The sequence below is a fragment of the Euprymna scolopes genome, chromosome 31 (assembly GCF_053919585.1).
Source record: "Euprymna scolopes isolate OS-2025 chromosome 31, ASM5391958v1, whole genome shotgun sequence".
Taxonomy (NCBI): domain Eukaryota; kingdom Metazoa; phylum Mollusca; class Cephalopoda; order Sepiida; family Sepiolidae; genus Euprymna; species Euprymna scolopes.
The window spans coordinates 65,309,658-65,333,183 of record NC_136512.1 but is presented as its reverse complement, the minus strand read 5'-3'; the positions used below and the strand labels follow the sequence as shown (position 1 = coordinate 65,333,183).

Below are 23,526 nucleotides of genomic sequence, written 5' to 3'. Positions count from 1 at the left end.
ACTGTAATGCTTATGAATTCACATTTATTTAAAAATGGTTTTCTTTATAAAAGTAAAATTATTTGATCAAATTATGTGATTTTTGGAATATATTTTCTTTATATCATGGGTACATATATTATACCGATGTTTGTTTATTTTTGTTTCTTAATATGGGAAGAATTCTGGACAAAAGCCAAAGAAAATTAAATTTAAAATTAAATAGAAATTTACCTGCAAGCCACACTTGGGTGTTGATATTTACAGTTTGTACCATTTTGACATGAAGGCCAAAATTTGCAGTTTTCTGCAATTTTTTCAGTGGCTAATTTTTTTTCTGGAACCATTTCTACCTCTACAAAGAAAAAAATATTGAAAAATTGACAGACATTAAGGAAAAGAGACAAATATAATATATATATATATATTACTAGCAAAAATACCCGTTGTTGACTGGGTTCAAAAACAGCCTACAGAAAATGGACTCTGATTTATTAAAGTATGATAGGTTATGAAAAGGAAGGGTTGTAAATAGATAGCTTCGAATTTGGTGGTATACAAAACCAATGCAAAATATGATGAAAGTAAAAATAAAATAGATAAAACCCATAATTTATTATACCATACCTGTTCACACTGAAACACTTATCACAATATTCTGTGGATCTATATTAAAAACCCTTGTTAAACTTTGTGACATATTTTCATTCTATAGAGGTCAGGCACGAACAAACACCCCATAATTTTATTATACCATATTTCTTCAAACTGAAACATAATTATCAAAGTATACTTACACAGATAGATATGAAAAGTCTTTATTAAAGTTTGTGCCTATTTCCATTCTATGGCGCGAACGCAGACTCCGCAATTTTATTATACCATCCCTATTTAAGTTAAAATATACTTAGCAAAGTATTCTTATATACATCTATATCAAAAACACTTGTAAACGTTTTTTTTTTTTAATTTTAAAATTTTTTATTTCCATATTTTGTGGACTAGGCGCGTACACAGACCCCACAATTTTAATGAATCATTATGCCAGATCAAACATACCCATTCCTGTGTCTCGATACATCTATTATTATATGTGATCAGTTTTCTATACTAGTCAACCATATAGGAGCCTATTCATGACCAGACACACACACAGACGTTCAGCTTTATATTATATATGTAATCTAGCTACTTGTAAAAAGATATAAAAAAAACAGCATTAAGTTACTCTATTAAATAGCTCAATAGTGTGATATTAGAGCTATAAGCATTTTTCTTAAGAATATCATGTTAACAGGAATAGGCACACAAGTATTTACGCATTTTCAAAATGTTGGTCTTTTATTGGTAATAACTTACAACTGTTTCAACTCCTAGTGTTCTTATACAAGTATATTATAATTCATTATCTTTTACACAACTAGGCTTTGTTAGCATGGAAAATATACATGCATAAATAATTGATTGATTGATTTACTGATCTGTCATTCTTTTGAATTTTAGTTGACAGAAAAGTTTCTTACATATTTTTATGTGTTTTTTTTTTTTTTTTTTTTTTTTTTTTTCAAATTTACGCTAACTAATGCATTTTTACCAACATTCATCCTTTGACGAAAAATATCTTTGAAAATTCTGGGTTAAGAATTTTTCTTTAATTCCTTGTTTGAATTTTTAACAGATATTGTAATTTATTCAGTTTTTATTATCATTAATTTTTCTTGTTTATTTAAATTGCTCTATCTAGTATCTCTCTCTCTCTATATATATATATATATATATATATATATATATATATATATATATATATATATATATTTGCCTGTCTAGCCACACTGATGAGCTGCGAAACAGTACTGTATGTGGATGACTATAATACTCCTCATCTTGAGTTGAGCATATTGAGAAGTGATACACGAATTACCATTAGCGTATAAAGCGATGCTCTTTGTGTAAACAAATCAAGCTTAGGTATTTGGGACGATGTCAAAAAATTATTAATTCACGATTCGCACAGCAGCTGCCGATTAGCATAATGGTTAGGAGCTTTGACTGTCGTACAGGTGATCGGGTTTCAATCCTGGCTTAAAGTAGTTGCCTGTCTAGCCGCACTGATGAGCTGTGAAACAGTACTGTATGTGGATGACTATCACACACACACACTACATGACCTGTTGGGTCAGTATTTTATTTTAGCTATGGAATTAATGTATGAGCGTGACACTTGTGATGTAAAGAAAATAGTTTTTTGTGACACAACAGAAACATTTTTATGAAAGTATATTAAAATAAAAAAAGAATATAGATAGATTTCTATGAGTCGTTCTGTTTATAATTGTTTATTTTTGAAAAAAAAACTTACAGCCATTGAATTATAAGTGGTTTGCCATACTTACAGGTAAATGTGCACTGAACAGATACCATAATACTTAAAGTTTAATTCAAATTTTGATATATCTTAATTTAGAGGCAAAAAAACAAAAATCAATTGGGATGCTGAAAATGTACACAGTAAAACAATACATTTTATTATTGCGTTGATTATTTATTTGTAACGCAAATTAAAAAAAAACATTTTCGGGGTTATTTATTTATGTTGGTAGTGTAGAAGAAAATGTATGAATGTTTTTTAAAAAAGGTCAATTTCTGCAAAAGTAGCGATTTGTGTTTATTTGTTTATGCTGTTATAGGTTTATGTATGCATGCGCAAATGGAAGTCGTAAACCGGATGTGGGTTACACCACCCGTTACAAGGTCATTTGAGTTTTTAAAAATTACAATTAAATTTACCAAAATGATCCAAGATGGTAAAATTAAAGTATATTATAAATATTACAGAATTAATATTTATAAAGTTATCTCAGCCATATGTAAAAGCTCGATAAAACCAAATAGGAAATAGACCTTATAATATGAGCAAACAGTTAATAAAATATGTTAAAAAACACTTTGAAATGAGTTAAAAACATATTTAATCTGAAAAGGAAACTCTAGATAAGTGGATAGTCCTTAATCCGCAGATTTTCGAAGAAATACTTTCCTTCTCATCAGAGGGTAGGAATTAGCAAAATGCAGGATTGGATTTTGCATACAAAAGTATTTGATGAAACAACAAGTCAAAGATCTTACTTGAAAACAAAAAAAGTGAAGCAGAGGGAATATGGTGAAGAAAAAGGTGATTACACATGAATGGATAGTCTGGTGGAAGATAAATAATCCAGTGACAGTAAAATCCAAGTATATAATTTCAAGAAAGTTAATTGAATTTCCATTTGCACAAGTAAAATCCAAAAATCCCGTAATTGGAAGAAGATGGTCCATAATAATCCAAAGGCAGAAATCCATGGAAAAATTCACAAAAATGTGTACAAGGAAAAAAGGAAAAAGTTCCAATAATATTAATAAAAGAAAAATAAGATATGCTTTTCATTCTACTTTGAAATTCCGCGGATTAAGGACTATCCACTTATCTAGTGTTTCCTTTTCAAATTAAATGTTTTTAACTCATTTCAAAGTGTTTTTTAACATGTTTTATTAACTGTTTGCTCATATATATATATATATATATATATATATATATATATATATATATATGAATGAGAGAGAGAGAGAGGGGGTATAATAATGATAATTAGTGATACTATACATCTAAACAAGATTAGGTTCCAAATATCAGGTACAAAATTAAATCCACCACAATGCATTTTATTTTTTTATATACAAATTAGCCATTGAATCTTTTGTTAATTGTTAAGAATACAGAATGAATTACTTTATGTCCACTTTAAATATTTGAAAACACTTAAAACAGTTGAATAGAAAGTCACTTTTGGCTTAAAAATTCCTAGCAAATCCCATGTTTTTGAAGCTATTTACATCCAATAATTTTATACATAAAAACATTACCTTCACAAAACTTGGAGTTTTATAACAATTTGGCTCATTTAATAATGACTAAAAATTGTATTAATTAAATGTAACTTTCAACGTTCTATTTAAAAAGTAAAAATAATTTGGTTAAAAGAAATAGGTGCTTGGTAAGATAGATTTTTTAAATATGTGATTTTAAGCAAATAATAACACTTAATTGTCATGTTGAAAATAGTAATATATCCCAAAATTTCATCAAGTAAAACTGCTATTGTGTTTTTAGTAAAAAAACAAAAAAACAAAAACATCTATCGTTACGGTACAAAACACTATGTCAGCGATTACAGTGGCGAAACAGGAGATAAGCACGTCTCCTGCATTCGCAACCTTCTAGGTGTTCACATCTAGGAGAAAAAATTTTTTTTCCCAATTTTCTATAAAAATTACTTTTAACTATAAATAATTTTCTACTTGATGAATTTTCATAATTTTTGGATATATTACTATTTCCGACATGACAAGTAAGTGCTGCTGTTTATGCTTAAAGCTACATAGTAAAAAAAAAACAATCGATCTGTCGACTCTCTTAATAAGTACCAAAAAAGAAAAACAAAAATGAGAGTAAAGACTCTCAAACAATGTCGGATAGATAGAGTAGTATTTTATAAATTTCAAACATTCATTATTTAATAGGAATTAGTCATATCCTCTGAATGCATTATTTCGTATTTTTTTTTTTTTTTTTTTAATTTTTAGGAAACTGAGTTAGTGAATGTTTTTTATTAAATGTAAAAATGCAATTTTTTTTTCTTCTTCTGTAACTTTCAGTGCCAATCACTCTAATCATAGATTTTGTAATTATTATTTTCTTTTTTCCTATTTTTTTTCTCATTTTGTTGGTGGTGTTAAGGTCAGATGTGGTGGCTTCTATAAGAGAACATTGTACGTTTGAGCTCATTGGTAATTGTATTAAAGTAAAATCTGGTTGATGTGTGTCACCTGGTTACCGTGAGTTAATTTCATGTTATTCTTAGTCAATATCACCTTCAACCTGCGGAAGACTGTTACATAGTACAGATTGTTTAACCAATATACTACTACATGTTCATGTGGACAAATTTTTTTATTTTTTTTAAATCCTAATTAATTGATTAGAATTGTTTGTAATTACAGTTATGTTATAGCGACACCCGAATCCTTTTTCGGGCGATTTAATACTGAATCCTGGCAAAAAAAATGTTGTGCTTAAAATCAATTACAATTTCAAATATTTATTCATGGAGTTTGGTTTGGTTGTTTTGTTATACAGCATATTGTTAAAATGCTTTTGCTTTCTAATGAGAGTATGACCCCAATGATTCCGACAATCTTACTTGTAAATTACGGTTAAGACAATTAACCAATCAGAAGCCTCCAACTTTATTATAAAAATATCAAATTTTGGATTCAATTCAGTTTGCTGAAATGACGGAATCGTGACTGCATTGATTCTTCGCCGCCATCTTTGTTATTAAGAATTACTAAACATTTGAGATCATGACTGCATTGATTCTTTGCTGATTTGATTTACTACCGCCATCTTTGTTACAACACTCGAAATTGTGACTGGATTTATTCTTCATAGCCATCTTATTAAGAATTACTCAACACTTGAGATCGTGACTGCATTGATTCTTTGCCACCATCTTTGTTATTAAGAATTATTCAACATTTGTGATCATGACTGGATTGATTCTTCGCTGATTTGATTTACTACCGCCATATTTGTTCAACATAATGTCTCAACAGTTACCACATATCAACCCTTTTCTGGTTATTTTATCATGAATCCAGTAATTTAAAAAAAAAAAAAAAAAAAAAAAAAAAAATTACAAGGCTTTTAATATTTCTGATGTTTTATAGAAAAAAAATGTTTTTGACTTTGCAGAACATGTTTGAGTTTTGCAAAGAGAAAGGAAAAACAAAACCATGAATATTTGGTATATTTTAGGTCAGAAAGTCAGTATCTTCAGACAGCCTGATCTGGTAGATTGCATTGATTAGATTAAGTATTGATAAATTTTATTGATTAGATTAAGTATTGATAAATTTTATTGATTAGATTAAGTATTGATAAATTTTATTGATTAGATTAAGTATTGATAAATTTTATTGATTAGATTAAGTATTGATAAATTTTATTGATTAGATTAAGTATTGATAAATACAAGTGCTGCATTGATTAGATAAATACCTTCGTTTGTTGTACTATTGACATTAAATGATGTTGGCACAGAAGATGAGACAGGAAGATGTGTTGCAGCTGTTTCCATGGTTTCTGCCTGAGAAGATAAAGAAGTTGTAGTCTTGGGGAGTTGTGTCTTATCATACCCGTCTAATGTCACTATAAACTGCGTTTTGGGATTCTCGCGTTTGCTGTAAAATAAAAAAATAAATAAAAAAACATCAGTTACTGAATTAATTTTCCTTAATGTAAGTGTTGTTCATATTTGAATTGAAATATATAAGTTTAAAAAGACAATACAATATAGATTTTTTTAACACTAACAGCGAGGAAAAGGAAAAAAAAAAGGAAAAAAAAAGAAAAGGAAAGAAAAAAGGAAAAAAAAAGGAAAAAAAAGGAAAAAAAAGGGAAAGGAAAAAAAAGGAAAAGGAAAAAAAAAGGAAAAGGAAAAAAAAGGAAAAGGAAAAAAAAGGAAAAGGAAAAAAAAGGAAAAGGAAAAAAAAAAGAAAAAGGAAAAAAAAGAAAAAGGAAAAAAGGGAAAAGAAAAAAAAGGGAAAAGAAAAAAAAGGGAAAAGAAAAAAAGGGAAAAGAAAAAAAGGGAAAGGAAAAAAAAGGGAAAGGAAAAAAAGGAAAAAGGAAAAAAGGAAAAGGAAAAAAGGAAAAGGAAAAAAAAAAGGAAAAAAAAAGGAAAAGGAAAAAAAAGGAAAAGGAAAAAAAAAAGGAAAAAAAAAAGGAAAAGGAAAAAAGGAAAAGGAAAAAAGGGGAAAAAAGGAAAAGGAAAAAAGGAAAAGGAAAAAAAGGAAAAGGAAAAAAGGAAACGGAAAAAAAAGGAAACGGAAAAAAAAGGAAACGGAAAAAAGGAAAAGGAAAAAAAAAGGGGAAAAAAGGAAAAGGAAAAAAAGGAAAAGGAAAAAAAGGAAACGGAAAAAAAAGGAAACGGAAAAAAAAGGAAACGGAAAAAGAAGGAAAAAAGGAAAAAAAAAATCACTAATTCATTTCATGTTAGCCATACATTCTTCCTGATGTGACCATTTGAAAATATTGTCGTTGAAGATCATGCAGCATTTACTTTTCTAGTGACGCCCTGCCATGAGCAAGGAAAAAGGAAACACAAACTGATTCTATTCCTGATGATGATGTTATATCGACGAAACTTAGTTGATTTTAAAACAAATAAATGTTTGTATGTTTTTAAGAGGAGGCTTGGTAATTATTTTTTATTTGAACTACTGTTATCATCTTGGTTGTTTTTTCCACAATGTTTCGGATAACGTAACCTCTGACCATTTTCAGACGCATGCACACTAGATGTTATTAGTGAAAGGTGAAAAAATAGCGTCAAGTCTTTTTTTTTTTTTTTTTTTTTTTTTAATAAATCCGGGTCCATTCCATATTTTAAAAATTATTTTTGAGATGAGAATTGATAATTTTTTTTTTTATTATTATTTAATATTTTTACGCTATAGATAATTTTATAATTTAAATACAAAAAATAATTATCAAGTCTTATCTCAAAAGTATACAAACATCATATATAAAAAAAACAAAAAAACTATCAAAAAAAAAAAACGGAATGGATCCGAATTTATTAAAAAAAAAAAAAAAAAAAAGACTTGGCATTATTTTTTCACCATTCATCAATAACATCCAGTGTGAATGCATCTGAAGACGATCGGAGGTTACATCGGCTAAAACATGAAAAAACCTAATAAAACAACCAAGATGAAAACAATAGTCGAAACAATCCGAATAATACAAAATAAAAATGGTTAAAATATATATATATATATATATATATATATATATATATATAGCACAATCTCGCCAGATCACCAAAGTTAAGCAATGTTGAGCCTGGCCAGTACCGGATGGGTGACCATTTGGGAAGGCGAGGCGCTGTATGTACCACGAAGTAAAATATGAAGTTGAGAAACTGGTGCGGTCTATCCTTCTCTTGAGGGTAGATGGGACTCTCTTAAGCTGTGGTAGGCATCTTATCTAGTGATGGTGTCACAATAAAAATACCCTTGATAGCCCTGGCGAAGAATCAAGTATTCAGCTATCAATAAGATTTGAATTACACTATGAACTTGTGTAGCGAGTTCAATCTTGGCTACAGCCGTGCTGGATGGATGGATGATAAAAAATTTAACCCCCCCCCCCCCCAAAAAAAAACCTCTACGCTGTACTGGTTTTTTTAAACTTACAAATTTTAAATCAAAAACATCAAACAAAAGAAAAAGATTGGATGAAAAAAGATGACGGGATGGGAAAAAAGAATAGACGACAATCAGCAACAACAACACTATGATGAAAACAACTAACAATGACGGTGATAACCAATGGCAAAAGAATCAATACCAATAAAACATGTCGCATTAAGTATTCTCTATAAATGGAGAAGATAATGCCTGGAAGTATGAGATCATGACAATGACAGATACTACAATTATTTCACCACAAAAAAAAAATAAATAAATAAAAAAAAAGGAGAAAGTAGTCCCTGAGAATATGGTCTCATGACAACAGAGTAGATAATACATTGCTCCCTCACCAATATATATATGCCAGTGACATTCACTCTATGCGGATTGAACCGGCTTCCTCTGAAGGAGGAAGTGTCAAGGGAATATTAAATGCACAAGCGATCTCCAATTGCATGTATATTCCAGTCATGAGAAATAACGTTAGTTTTCGCAGAACATCCTTCTACATATAGTGCTAGAATGTTTAACTTCGGCGATCTAATGCAAACTGATGTATCAATGTGAATATTTGTTGTTTTGTTTAGTTTTTTTTAAAATTGTAAATGTTTTTATAGTAAGTGTTTTTTTTAATAGTAAACGTTTACAAAAAAACAAAAATAAATAAATATATCAATATTATTTAATTCCCCAAATCAGCCTGAAAAAATGTTTATTTTACAAAGATTTTTTGGCCAAGAAAATTGTATTTGCTCTGTTGTCATATACTTGCAGGCATTACATGCCTCCTTTTATAAGGTATATTTTATAAGGAATGATTACCTCATAGATTCTTCTCTTGATTAACAGTGGTAATGCTCTGCCAGCTAGTAATCGCAGAAGTCCCCTGAATTTAATCCACACTTGTTAGATTTATAAAGAAGGTTGTGATTACGTTAATAGTAGGTATCCCAAACCAAAATTTTATTTTCATTATATCGAAAAGAAATTAATGTGGTCATGTAGATTTTTGTAAACCATAAAGAAAAGTACCAAATTTATTTTGGTAGCTCAATTAGCCATCAAGTTATGGTCGTTCAAAGTTTGTCAGAAAGTTGCAAATTTGCTATCATGGTCCAGAAATCAAATTTCATAGTATATAACTAAAAATGTAAGCTACTAACAAGTGAAAAATCCTTATAAATGTAATGTCATCTTGTGGTAAATGAAAATTAATACTAATGAAAGCAATAATTATTAGATGAAATCAACCTAAACACTAGGCAAAATCCCACTAACAACGGGGAAAAAAGTGCAAATATGACATGAAAATGCAATTTTGACTGTTCATATCAATTCTATTTCAATAGCTAATGTATTGAATCTTCTTAGTATGATTCATAACACATTAGAGATCAAGATAAATTTTTCTTTTAATTATAAATTGATAAAACCACTCAATTGTGGACCATGTAAAAGCAGTCAAACAGACAATTTGGTAAAAAAGGGTTAAAAAAAATGAGTCGAAAGTATACGTTACTGAAATTGCTGTAAAAATGTAACGATTGGAGGTAGAAGCTTAAAACTTTGCAACTTTACTAATTTTTGGGTGAGGAATTAAAAAAAATGTTTGCCTTGTTTTTAATAACAAAATTTTTTGCCACAGAAATATTATTACTTTGAGGAATTTAAACTCGCCAAAAAAGGACCAACAACAATAAGATTTAGAAATTTGTTATACAAAAAGTCACAAATCATTTTTTTCAAGCATTGAAAAACTTTCAACTTAAAAGACAAATAAACAATAAAATATTTTATAGGCAGAGGTCTAACTACAATTCCTTTCTTTATTGATTTTCTCTCAGAATTCTTTCATAGGCTTCTGCTATGGTAGACATATCTAGAACACTCCAAATCCTACCATCACTTGAAACTGGCATTACCTCAAAACCCCATCTGTAAACAAATGCTGACTCTACCTGTGCAATGTCATCTGACAAAGGCCATCGAAAAAAATCTTTTGGTTTGTGATAAAAATTTTATTACAGCGCTGGATGCAGATATAACCGCAATGACTTGGCCGATGTAAAAGTTGGTGTCATAGCAGACAGCAACCCATTGCCCTTGATGCTCATAACTGAAGATATCCTGAGATGGTTCTTCATCACAACTGCAGGAGTTATCTGAATGTTCAGCAGATTCACTAAGGGACTTTTTTTTTGTTGCTTTTAAGGTGGAAATGAATCAACTGGATTTCTTCTTGAGTAGTCAGAGAGAGCAGCTTCCAGATGAACTTTATTTCCACTGGTGTTGATTTTGAAATCTAACACAACCTTGAAATATTTCAGTTTAAGTTTATCAAAAACACCTGATAGAACATATAGGTCTCCGGGGTGGGGGTGGGGTGTACTTCTACAGTTTATCGCCGAAAATGCAGACGCCATTTTTTTTGCTCACCAAAAAATTAAACTAGATAATGATTTTTTTGGTTTCATTTAAATTAATTTTTTGTTGACCCCTTTTAAGTTGCTTTAATTAAAAAAAAATGTTTCATTAAAATTATTTATTTGTTCGGAACAAAAAAAACTATTTTATAAAAATCAAATGTTGCTTTCATTATAAAATTATTTTATTAAAATTATATTTTCTTACACAAACTTTTCAATAAATGTTTTTACAATTATATTTTGATAAATTTTTATACAGTAAATGTTTTGGTTTTCAAATAGCGCTCGCCCAGTTTAGACAATTATAAATATGTCATTTTCATTTTCTGTTTTTAATAATAAAAATATATATACGTTTTATGAAAAACATTCCCGTTTTCATTAATTAAATCGAAACATTTTCAATTAAATAATTACAGGTATATGTTCTCTTTCACTTTCTTTATTTACCGTTTTTCATAGTTCTTTCCGAAAGTAATTAATATCTAGTTTAATTTTTTTGTTATTTATTTCTAACTTCGGTCATAGTTTAAAATACTGATTTCTCCCTCGGATTTTAATGACAGATGCGAGAAAAAAAAAATGGCGTCTCCATTTATGGCGATGAACTGTAGAAGTACTGTCTCGGGAATTATTAAATAAAAAAATGACTTTTACAGTGAAATTAATTTTTTTCATTTATGCGCCACATGCGCATAACTTAATTATATTTTCAGTTATTATTTTTTATATAATGTACAGTGTAATTAAAAAAATAATTCATCAAAATATTCAAATTTATCAAAAATGCCCGATAGAACATAAACCAAAAAAATGTACATTTTTATGCGAAATTAATTTTTTTTATTTACACATGACTTGTTGCACATAACTTAGCTATATTTTGTTAATTTTTTTTTTAAAGTAATGTAACTGTACAGTCTAATAAAAAATAAATAATTTAACTAAATGTTAGATACATCAAAAACGCCCGACAGAACATAAGAGAATTAAATAAGTAAACAAAAAAATGAGGCACATTTTTTAAAATGAAAAAAAAAAAATTTTCCGTCACAGTCACACGCTATTAAGAATGTTTTTTTTTTGCTTTAAAATGTATCCAGTTTAATTTTTAAAAGATAATTTAACAATGCTGAAGTTTATCCAACTGAAAGAAGATAAAGCAAAGAACATATGAAAGTTTGGAAGAAGATATAGAAAATAAACTGACATTATTTTTTAAATTGTAAATTTTCATTTCTTTTATTGACGTACTAAAAATATTATTTTAAACAATAACTTCCTATAACTTTTAAATAACTTAAATAAACAAAAACAAACTCATCTAAGAATTTTGATATATCCATAGCGAAACAAGTTGTTTGTTTTGTTTGTGCTGACAGTTAATTTTCGTGATGATACTTCTTACTTGGTCACTTGGGATTAAGTTGTAAATCTCGATGTGTAGGTACATTCACTTTTATTAGTTGCGCTCCTTGATTTATGAGCGTAGTAATATGACACCAACAGATTATTAAAGAGGAGACATTTCTCTACAATGTAAAAATTGATGTCATAGTAGACAGCAACCCATTAATTTCGGAATTTTTTCAACTGAATTTCTTTCATATTTCTTTCACTGAAGTTTTCAAGTTGGATTTTTTTTTGTGAAAAACAACTTAAAACCCTTTTTTAAGCTCACCATATTAATAAGTGACCTTTTTTCTTTAAAATGGTACTTTTTTTTTTTATACCTAGTGACTCACAATATCGTGCGCACCAAATTTGAAAACAACATTTTTTTGTGTGAAAAATAAAGCGGCATTCATCAAAATTAGTGACATCACCTGAAGTAGCCTGGAAAAAATCTATTAAAGACACAAGAAAAAGAATTATATATCTATAAAGCAAAAAGATTAAATTTTATTTAAATCAAAACTTTATCAAAATAACCAAAAAATAAACGAAATATCGCAAGTTGAAGTTAAGGGAAATTTAACTTTACCAGTTTTTGCATCCTAAACTAGGCTAGTTTGAAATACCTATTAATAGTCTAGACTCTACCTATGACAATAGAATATTCTTATTGTTTTAACTCTTGAGTATATATCGGACACAGTTAATCAAGAACCACATCACTCTATATAAAAACATAAGATATCAACTGATATATACTCGAGAGTCAGTAAAAAAAAAAAAAAAAGAAGAAAATATTCTCTTGTCATAGCCCTAGTCATGACACAAGTTTTCTCCCCTTTTCTTTCTCTGTAGTAATATTTAGACACAAATGTATAAAATAAGATTAGAATAAGAAATTTTCCATACAAGTTTGAAATTAAGTAAAAGAATAGAAAATTCCATTAAAAAGGTAGAACTAAAAGCCAATCTGTATAGGAAGTTGCATCATGGGAGGAAGTCTAAAGTGACATGTAGCAAGGAACGGAAGAAAGTCTTTCTTGCAGATGAACTGATTCTGCTAAGTAGCAGGGTATGGACAATGACAAGGTTATGCACATCTCCAACGTGTCGCAAGAGAACATCAAGGAACATGAACCATTGAGCAACAAAGTTGGCATTCTTTTATGTTATACATCATTGTAGCTATTAGGTGAGAGAAGAAAATGGAAACTAAGACTACCACATCACCACTGCAGCTACAGAGAGATGATTGACAGTACAGGCTGCAGATCAACCATGGGAATCACGGAATATACTTCACATGTCTTTATCATGCATTTCAAATTTTAACTTCTATAATTTTCTTCAAATCAATCATTCTTAGAAAGTCTTTGAACAAAGACAAAGCACCAGTGAACATATGAACAAGTTTTGGGTTTTCTTTTTTTCTATTATGCTGGTGTTTTTTTTACTAATTTCGTACGACAAATTCATCTAAGGATAGAATACTGTTGCCATGTCTGGGCAGGAGCTGCTAGAAAAGACTTATCCTGCCTTGATAGAGTTCAAAATAGACTTCGTAGCCTCATAGGAGATGTCCTTTTTTCTTCTCTACAACCTCTATCTCACAGAAGAGATGTTGCAAGGTTGTCTCTGCTTTATCGTTATTTACATGGCAAGTGCTCGGCTGAGCTCCAATCTATGCCCTCCCCTCTCCAAACTTTCACAAGAAAAACTTGTCTAGCTGAAAACACTATCAATAATTCCTCCCACTCTTTATCTGTGCCTAAACCTAAACGTAGATTCCATGAACAAAGCTTCTTTCTTAGAACTGCACGCCTGTGGAACTGTCTTCCATTTTACTGCTTTCCAGCTGATTACAATATGCTTATCTTCAAGTCCAATGTAAACAAGTTCTTGATAAGCCATTCCCTTTAAGTTAACAAATTTACTGACTTTCCATTACTGACAATTACTAGATTGTGCAATTGACTACCGTACACTCTTTAACCCTTATCCTCGAGCGGCCCCTGAGCCTTGATAAGTGGTGATACCTACGTTAAAAAAAAAAAAAAAAAAAATGAAGGCATGACAAATGTATTGTAAGAGAGCGCGTATGAAAATATCAGCAGGAGCTGTAATATAGCTGGTATGCGAGGATATTAGCAGCAGCCGAAAAAGAAACCTGCAAATTAGGAAGTGTGTGCAAGCTTGCAAGAGAAGAAAAAGGGGGGAAAAAAGGGACACCATGTGGTGGGGAGAAGAAAGAGTGCAGTCGAAAAAGATGGACACATAAGAAATGGCTGTATACGACCAGCATGGAGTGGAGCAGAAGCGAGAGACTTAAGCTGGTATTGAGAAAGAAAAACGGTAATAAACGACTTGCGAAAAAAAAAAAAAAAAAAAAAAAAAGAACAAAAAGCCGAGTCAGATTTATTTATTTTTGTTTGTTCCTTTTCGATGATGCTGGACAGCGTGAGGATTTAAGAGAGGTCTGAACTGTAACGAACACAGTTCGAGCATGACGGTCATGTTACAGTTTAATCAAGCACAGCCAACTGCTCCTGTTGTTTCGCTAGACTTTTCATTCAAGCAATCTGGGATTCTTAGGTCAAGAAGAAGAACAACAAGCAATTTATTTTAATTTGGGCAAACTGGCATGCTAATTGTTTTTTTTTAAAAATCTTTGTAAAAAAAAAAAAAAAAAAAAAAAAAAAAAAGATTTTTTTTTTCTTTTTCCCAAACCGACATTTGGGGAATTAAATGTCAATATATTTAATTTTCATTGTTATTCATTTTTTTTTTTTGTAAACGCTTACTATTTAAAAGAAAAACACCCGTGCAGCTACAGTATAATAACGAAATTCAGAAAACGAAAAAAAATTTGATTAAAAATTTTTTTTTAAAGACCAATGATGTCTACTGACTTTTTGTGTAAATTTCAACTAAAAGCAATGATATCTACTTAACTAACATGTCAGGAATACTTAAATATTACTGCATTATTTAAAAACACAAAATTTTGATCTTTATCGTTAAAAAAACAAAAACAAAAAACTTGCCATATTTCTTTTGGTAACACGTGACAATAACAAGGGAAGTAACTATGTCATGCTAAAAACAAAGCATTAATTATTAATAATTAATAATTATTAATAATTAATTATTAATGCACAATGTATTAAAAAATTGGCAATAGTTACACACTATTTACCTCCCTTTGGAACTCTTGTGTTTTTAGTCAAACATTTTATTTTTGTTAAGTTTCGTCAAAAAATGTTTTTTTTAATAATCTATTTTTCTACCTTATCATTTTTTTTTCTAATTTTTGTATATATTCGTTACTGTAACATGACAATTAAGCAGAGACCATTCGTTGCCTTGAAATTCAATATTTAAAAATTTCGAATTTTCCTTTTATAGTGAAATTGCACCAAAAAAATCATTTACAATTAAGTAAACAATTTTTTTTTGTTTAAAATTTAAAAGAACATTTTTTGGTTTTTATGTTTTTGTAAATATTTCCCCCCAAGTCAGAAGAAAATAAAAAAACTTTTCTTTTTAACAAAGATTTTTAGTGTAAAAAAACAAAACAAAAAAAACAAAAACCGTGAGAGCAATTTGTCATGCTATTAGAGAATCAGCAGGAATAGTCGCTACACCTTAATTTTTCTTAAATAGTAAAACCGTTATGTTGGATCATTAATCCTACAACCATCACCATGTCTATGTCTGCAGCAAATAACAGCAACAACAAATAAAATATATTACGAATCAAACACAAAAGTACGTACTTATCTTTCACAATTCGAGAACTGTTGTTTTCATCTGTTTCCTCTTCAAACGTGGACGATTCCGTACAATTGACAAAAAAATTAAGATCCTCGTCTATTTGAGAATCGATTGGAGGATTACTGATCGGTTTTAACCTTCCCTCTAACGGTGATGGGGTAGGAGTCTGTTTCAAAACTGCAATTCGCGGACGTGACTTGCATTCTACGAATCTGGAATCTTTACCAATTGCGTTCAGTTCTTGCAAAATAAAATTAATCAAAAACATTAATTATGTTGCTTGGTCATCAATTTTGTTCAAGTCTTTTATCAATGCAAAAAGTGAAATTATTAATGGCTGCCCAGATTACTTCCTTTATTAAAAATGCAAAAAAATCTTTATGATGTACATACTTGTGACTAAATGAAAACATATTCCAAAAATCACTTAAATTGATCAAGTAGTTTTGTGAAATAGAAAATAATTTCTAAACGTTTTTAAGCAGTTCATGGGAAACTAGCAGGACCTGTGAACATTCCACAGGGAACTCATTCATATGTAATACAGTGATGTTGACATTCTGTAGATGTCCAGGATAAATGGAGATGCTTTGATATTGTAGCTTTTTTGTTAAAACTGTGTAAAAGTATTTATCTAAGCTAGCACGAATGCCTGACAAAGCTCGATTGTAAAGTACACTTAAATATGATATTTTAATTCTTGCAGATTTTGTATATATTATTATAGAGTTAATATTCTATCAATTTTTATACATTATAAAGTTGCGATTTCAAAAATAAAAAAATATATCTATATGACTTAGGTGTATTATCTTGAATCAAAACTGAAATCAAAACTTATGAAATATAACTTGAGTTCCTTCAGCCATAATCGAAACCAAAATCAAAACTTATGAAGAATTCTTGATAAAATTATTTATAAAAAAAAAAAAATAAATTACTGGAGTGCCATCAGTTCTAATTGAAACTGAAAACAAAACTTATGAAGAATTCTTGGTAAAATAATTAATGACAAGAAATGGAAATAAATAACAATTAAATGACCCGTATCATATTAATATATAGATTATTCATTCATCATCTCAAAAATGTAGAAACATAGATGTCGTTTTTCATTGCTTCAAACAAAGCCTTACAGGACTGACCTGGCAAGTTTGAACTATTGTAGAGTTATTACCCATGTTTCTTTAAGATGGTGATGCAAGACAGGCCCTTTTTTTTTCTTACTTAAAATTTAATTTTCTTAGTTAAAAATAAAACTACTTGATCAAGTTACGTGACTTTTGGAATATGATATTTTTGTTTGTTACAGGTATAAACATACAGAATTTTTATTTTTGTTTTTTAATATAGGGGAAGTTCTGGACAATAACCAAAGCATGTATTCACAAATAATTTTTTGTTATATTTTGGTATAAATAGGTTAAAAACATGAAAGCGTAAAAAGAGGAAAGGAATAAATTGAAAAAAAAAAAAACAAACAAAAAAAAAACAAACAAACAAAAAAAAAAAACCCGAAGGAAACTCATAAACAATCTAAAAACAAAAAACGTTTTTGCTGAAATTTTTAAAAACATGCTACGTCATCTTATCAATAATCAGAATATTATTTATCAAGGTAGAGTTTGAAAATAAAAAGAAAATACAATAAAAGTTACTATTTTCAGATATCTATTATTACTAGCATGGGTGCCCGGTGTTGCCCGAGTGTTTGGAGGTGTGCGTTGAGCAAAAAAAAAGTAGTACTAGGCAGGCTCGAACCAGTACCACAAAGGAGGAAAAGAATGTGACCCCCCCCCAAATGTGACGTCTTTGCTGTTGTGCCCATCGCCAAATTGGAAGTGACGTAGGTTTAAATTAAGGTTAGACAATCGAAAAGAGGGAATGACTTTTGAAAATATTGGCAAAAATAGCGATCCCCTCCCTGTAGAAAAGTGCCCACTTGAGGGTGAAGGAATTAATGTTTTTGGCCAATTTTTCGATATTTGTCATCTGGAGGGTCAAGCTTCAAAATGATATCGATCTCGTGAAAATCCGTCACCTCAAAAGTTTTAGGCATACAAACATTTAAATAGACAGGTGAGATTTATATTCTAGAAAATCTTATTGTTTATTTATTTTTATTTATTTGTTATTCATTTATTGTCTATTTATTTATTTTATTTATTTGTTATTTTTATTTTATTTATTTTTTTCGCTAAAAATATTAATCTGAAGATTAATTAAAATTGTGTATAACAAACACACGCTTGGTCGCGAAAATCCGCTTAAACATGCCAAGGTGAAATGCATTGTCACGAAAATCCACTCTAAAATTTAAAAGTTTTGTAAATATATATAAATGCAAAAAAATAAAAGCAGATTTGAATCTCCACCTTGACTTTAAAGCGAGAAATAAAAAAAAAATCCCTCCTCCCCTTACTCATCAAAAAAAAATTAAATAAAAAAATTTCCTTGCACAGACGGTTACTCTAGGCCGGATTAAATTGTTGTTTTTTTTTTACTTGTAAACAACTTGCCGGTGAGAATTTTAAATATAATATTCATTCAAAACAGACCCAAATATCTCTAAAAGTTAACTTTTTAATGGTCAGTCTTCATTTAATAAAAATATCAATACAAATTTTGGTTTAAATAGTTTTATTAAAAACAAATTGTAAATAAACACACTCTCCATGAAAAAAAAAAAAAAATCAATCTTGGTCGCGAATAAATAACTCATTATTATTATTTATTTTTATTTAATAAAAATATCAATACAAAGATTCATTAAAATTGTGTAAATATATAAAAAATGCACTCTTGGTAGCAAAAATTTGCTCAAACGTGTTAAGTTGGTTGGTTGGTTTTGTTTTACGGCATATCAACCCTTTTTTCGGGTTACTTAAAGCCGAATCCAAAGATTTTAAAGAAAAATTTTTTTAATAGAATATATTTGTTGTTTTCACGTCAGTTTCTATTTAACCCATAGTTGGGACCCTAACAGGTACTACAACTCTGGGTCAGAGTGGACCTGGGAGCAATGGTAATTAAAGGGTGGCTCCACACTCCCCAAAGCCCACAAGCTGGGGCCTCACCACTGGATATAGTTTAAGGTCATATCCAGGACCCCCATTGAGGGACTTTTACCCTCTGCAGGGGGGCAGTCAGCGTATTCTAATGCTCCACCGACAGGGCTCAAACATGCTAAGGTGAAGGTTAAACCGGTGTCAGCCGAAATTTGTCTTTTTCTAAATGAAGGGTCCTTATTCCTTATTTCGTTCCAAAGGTCTTTACAAAATTTCAGTCAGATTGGCCCGAGTACCTTCAGAGAAAAAGTTGAACAGACAAAGAAATATAATACAGAAAAGCCTTTTTTCCTATATATTTTAACTGCATGAAATACATGTTAAAATATGTTTCAGAATTTTTTAGATTAGGATTGATAATTTGAATTATTATGACTTTGTTAGTCTCATAATGTTTCCAATGATGTAACCCATCGCAGCCTTTAAGTGCATCTTGTTGAAACCTGGAATCTGTACAGAATTTTGAACAGAATCCTTTATTTAATCCACATGGCTAGTTTGTTCTCGTTCTGTCAGCCATGACCAGCTCGAAGTCTTATGGAAATTCATAATTGTATTCTTAATACTGCTACGCACTATGGATTGAATGTTCAGCCTTCAGAAGACCATTACTTAAAACTGATTATTACAAAAAGAGAGCATGCTACTCCCAGGGATTATACAAAGGGTTCTATTAGAAATTCCATACAGATTCTAGAGTTTGACAAGATGCACTTGAAGAAGGTTGGAGGTTATATCAGCTGAAACAATGTCAAAACAATATTTAAAAAAAAAAGAAAAAAAAAAAAAAAGTTCAAACATTCCTTGACTTGTGTTGTTATATTAAACAATTGTACGATTTAGTCACAATCTTTTAATAGATTTTTTTTTGGTGCTTCTACACAAAATTTCAGAAATCATAAAACTGATTTTCACATGAAAACAATGGTATCTATGTATTTCTCATATTTTTAAGATGATTATATCCAAAAATTACAAAAGTCGATAAGGTAGAAAATTATTTATTAAAGAAAATAAAAAATAGAATTTGATGAAAACGATCGTAAGACAAAGGAGAATTCAAAAGGGAGGTAATTTTTCGTTTTGACTTAAGATAGTGGAAAATTTTCACCTGCTAACACGTAATAATTCAGGTAATTTCGACTGCATAATTTGAAAGCTACCATTGTAATTTATTAGAATTGAAAAAAAAAAAATCAGTTGAAACCATTGTTTTTATCTGTAAACTTCATTACTCGACTACAAAATCTCGTCCCAATTCTGTAGAAGTGCAGTTTTTTTTTAAATTGAATGGTTAATCACTAATGATCAAATTAAATTCAAATCTGAAATATTTCGATTTCCAAGTGAGAGGTTGTACCCATATTATGTTCCCTGAAAATCCTTTTAAAATACTCCAAATTAACTGAAATTTTGTGAATATTTATTAATTAATGTCTAATATTAAAATTTCACAAAAGTCGAAGATATATGAATTTTCATAAAAGTCTTTCATTTCTTTTCATTCCTTTGCATAAATTTAGATTAAACTAAATTATGCCAAGCAGCTGTTTTCCAAAATTCATAAAAATTGAACTCATGGTGCAGTGGATAGAATACTTGGCGAAATTCAATTGCAAAAGTTAAATTACTGGAAATTGTAAGTTCAATACTCAATGTAAACAACCCAACAATAAAATTGCAAATTACTTGGGGCTTATATCTAGTCATGGCTGATGGAACAAGAACTTGCTTCCTCCGTGGATTATTGGTGTTCGCTCTTTATATGAGCAGCAGCAGTCTTTTTCTTGTTAATCAACAACAGAATTGCCCGCAAATGAGGTGGCGTCCAAAACTAAGACATCTGTCAAGGAAAATATCTGTCTTTTATTCTTTCACCTTGGACTAGCAATAGCGCCTAAATTTATTCTTGTATCGGAAAGGTTCCAGGTTAATACACCACTGCTTCCATACAGCAGGCACATGCCAACCATGGCCGCTTATTTCTATGCCTTTCTACACCATCAATTGCTTAGAAATTATTTTCTTTATAAAAATAAAACTATTTGCTCAATTTATATAATTTTGGGGTAGTTTTTACATTAGCGCCACCTCCACAGTTTTCTTTAGAATGATGACTTGAATAGGTTTTTGACTATGCTGAATATGAAAATCTCATTAAAATTTTGCAGAGGCAAGTAGTTTTCGAGATATAAAGATCTGTATCATGTATTATAATTCTCTGGTGGCCGTCTTTTTGCGCGTGATAAACAAGTTGACTTCGCTGGAAACTAGACTTGTTTATTGCACGTGCGGCATAAAAAGACGGAGGCCAGATAATTATGGTGCATAATACAGATCGTTATATCTCGAAAACTACTTGTCTTTGCAAAATTTAAATCAGATTTTCATATTCAGCATAGTCAAAAACTTATATAAGTCTTCATTTTAAAGAAATTTGTGGCGGTGAACCTAATGTAAAAATTTACATAATTTTCGGAATATGATATTTTCATTTCGTTACAGGTATGCACATCATACAGACTTATTTATTTTTATTTTTTAATACAAAAACCCAAATCCTTAATAAAAACATAAAACCATTTTTAATGTCTATAGAGAATTTTTCTTGCGTTCTTCTCTCACTGTGACCTTCAAACTTTACCAGAAAGAAACCATCAAGCAGGACTGCAAACAGTGGCAAAGAGACACAGTCAATATCCACAATTGTGATCATTGGAAACTTAGCGCAAGAACCGCTAGATAGCTACAAAGGAAACATAGCCAATAAACCTGGATAGTGAGCAAGTTAGCTGGCTTTACAAATAACCCCCACCCCGATTCAAACAATCTCACGAGAGATCAATGGATGACCAAATGGTTGCATTTCCTTACCTTCATCGTTTATATAATTTGACATTTCATAAGAATCTTCAGGTTTTTCATACGACAACGGATTCTGAACAAGCTTTGGCTGAGAATATATGAGCATACGTTTTTGTTGCATCTTCTCGGATAGTTTTGGCCGTTTTTCTGGGATTACATGAGGCATCGGTTTTATCAATGCACGCTCTGAAATAAAGAAAATGGATCCAATAAAAATAAGGAAAAAGAAAAAAAAGCTTTGGAATCTTCATAGTTTTAAAATGAATATATTCTGAAGAATTGAATATTTGTGTGTGTCTGTATGTGATGATATGAAAAACAATTTTATATAGTTCAGGTCATACTAGGATTTAATATCAATTTCATAGCTAAGAAAATATAATCTCATAAGGAAATTAACAAAACTCCTCTTCAACAATGTCGTAATCAACAACAACAAATCTCAGCTCCAATGTTTATCATAAAAAAAAACAAAAAGAAACACAAACTAAATATTTATCTTGATTTGAACAGATTGTTCAGAGGAGGTGTCAACAACCAAGCTAATCAAAAACATTGATTCCAGTAAAGCAACCGGCCCTGACGGTATTCCAATAATAGTACTCAAAAAAACTTCAACCAGAACTAGCACCCATACTTACAAAACTGTTTAAACGTTGTCTTAAGGAGAATTGCTTCCCATCACCCTGGAAAATCTCATCAGTATGCCCTGTATTTAAGAATTCAGGTGATCGTTCATCCCCCTCTCAGTACAGGCCAATAAGTCTCCTGTGCGTCATGAGTAAGTTGCTAGAATCTGTGTTAAATAGAGAAGTAATCAACCATCTCAGCAAAAATAACCTTCTTAGTGACACTCAATATGGTTTCCGTTTTGCTAGATCTACAGCAGATGTGCTTACAGTTATATCTCATAGGATTAGCAAATCTCTCGACAGAGGCAACCTTTCTAGGGCAATTGCTCTTGACATATCAAAAGCCTTTGATAGGGTATGGCATAAAGGTTTACTTCACAAGATCTCCAGCTATGGTATAGCTGGAAATGTCTTCTCAATTATTAAATCATTTCTCTCTGATAGGTTCATAAGAGTAGTAGTTGATGGGCAAAAATCAGAAGCTCACAGTATAAATGCTGGAGTCCCTCAGGGGGCCATCCTGGGCCCAACTCTTTTCCTGATCTACATTAATGATCTTCCAAATCACATCCTTACATCATTCGTAGACATTTTTGCTGACGACACTACCATCTATGGTAGCAAATCTAAGACAGTAAATGACCAAGTTCTCCCCGATTCTCTCTCCTCTGATCTTGATCATGTTGTACAATGGGGAAAGGAGTGGTTGGTTACTTTTAATGCTTCTAAAACCAAGCTTCTATCTTTACATCATCAACGTTCTGATCCCCATCTGGCATCAATTAAAATGAATGGCTCTCATCTTGGGGAGGCTTCAAGTTTTGACAGGCTTCTGGGCTTGACCTTTACTCCTGATCTTAAATGGAATACGTACATCAAATCTGTTGCCAAGGCCGCTGGAAAAATGGTCGGATCCTTCTATCGATCCAGTAAATATCTCACTGCTGATGCAATTCTCTATCTATATAACAGCCAGATACGTCCAAGGATGGAATACTGTTGCCCACATATGGGCAGGAGCTGCAAGAAAAGACTTGTCCTGCCTTGATAGGGTTCAAAATAGACTTCGTGGCCTGGTGGGAGATGTCCTTT

The 23,526-nt window shown here is 30.4% G+C and overlaps 1 protein-coding gene across 1 annotated transcript in view; it reads right to left on the bottom strand.

The window, feature by feature from the left end:
• Window positions 1–23,526, bottom strand: part of LOC145255766 (zinc finger CCCH domain-containing protein 14-like) — an 89,463-nt gene that overhangs the window by 21,543 nt on the left and 44,394 nt on the right. The window contains exons 9-12 of the mRNA XM_080114428.1: window positions 21,812–21,988; window positions 15,872–16,109; window positions 6,080–6,261; window positions 214–334 (exon numbers count right to left, since the gene is read on the bottom strand). Coding sequence (XP_079970554.1) covers window positions 214–334; window positions 6,080–6,261; window positions 15,872–16,109; window positions 21,812–21,988 — 718 coding nt within the window. The remainder of the gene's footprint in view (window positions 1–213; window positions 335–6,079; window positions 6,262–15,871; window positions 16,110–21,811; window positions 21,989–23,526) is intronic.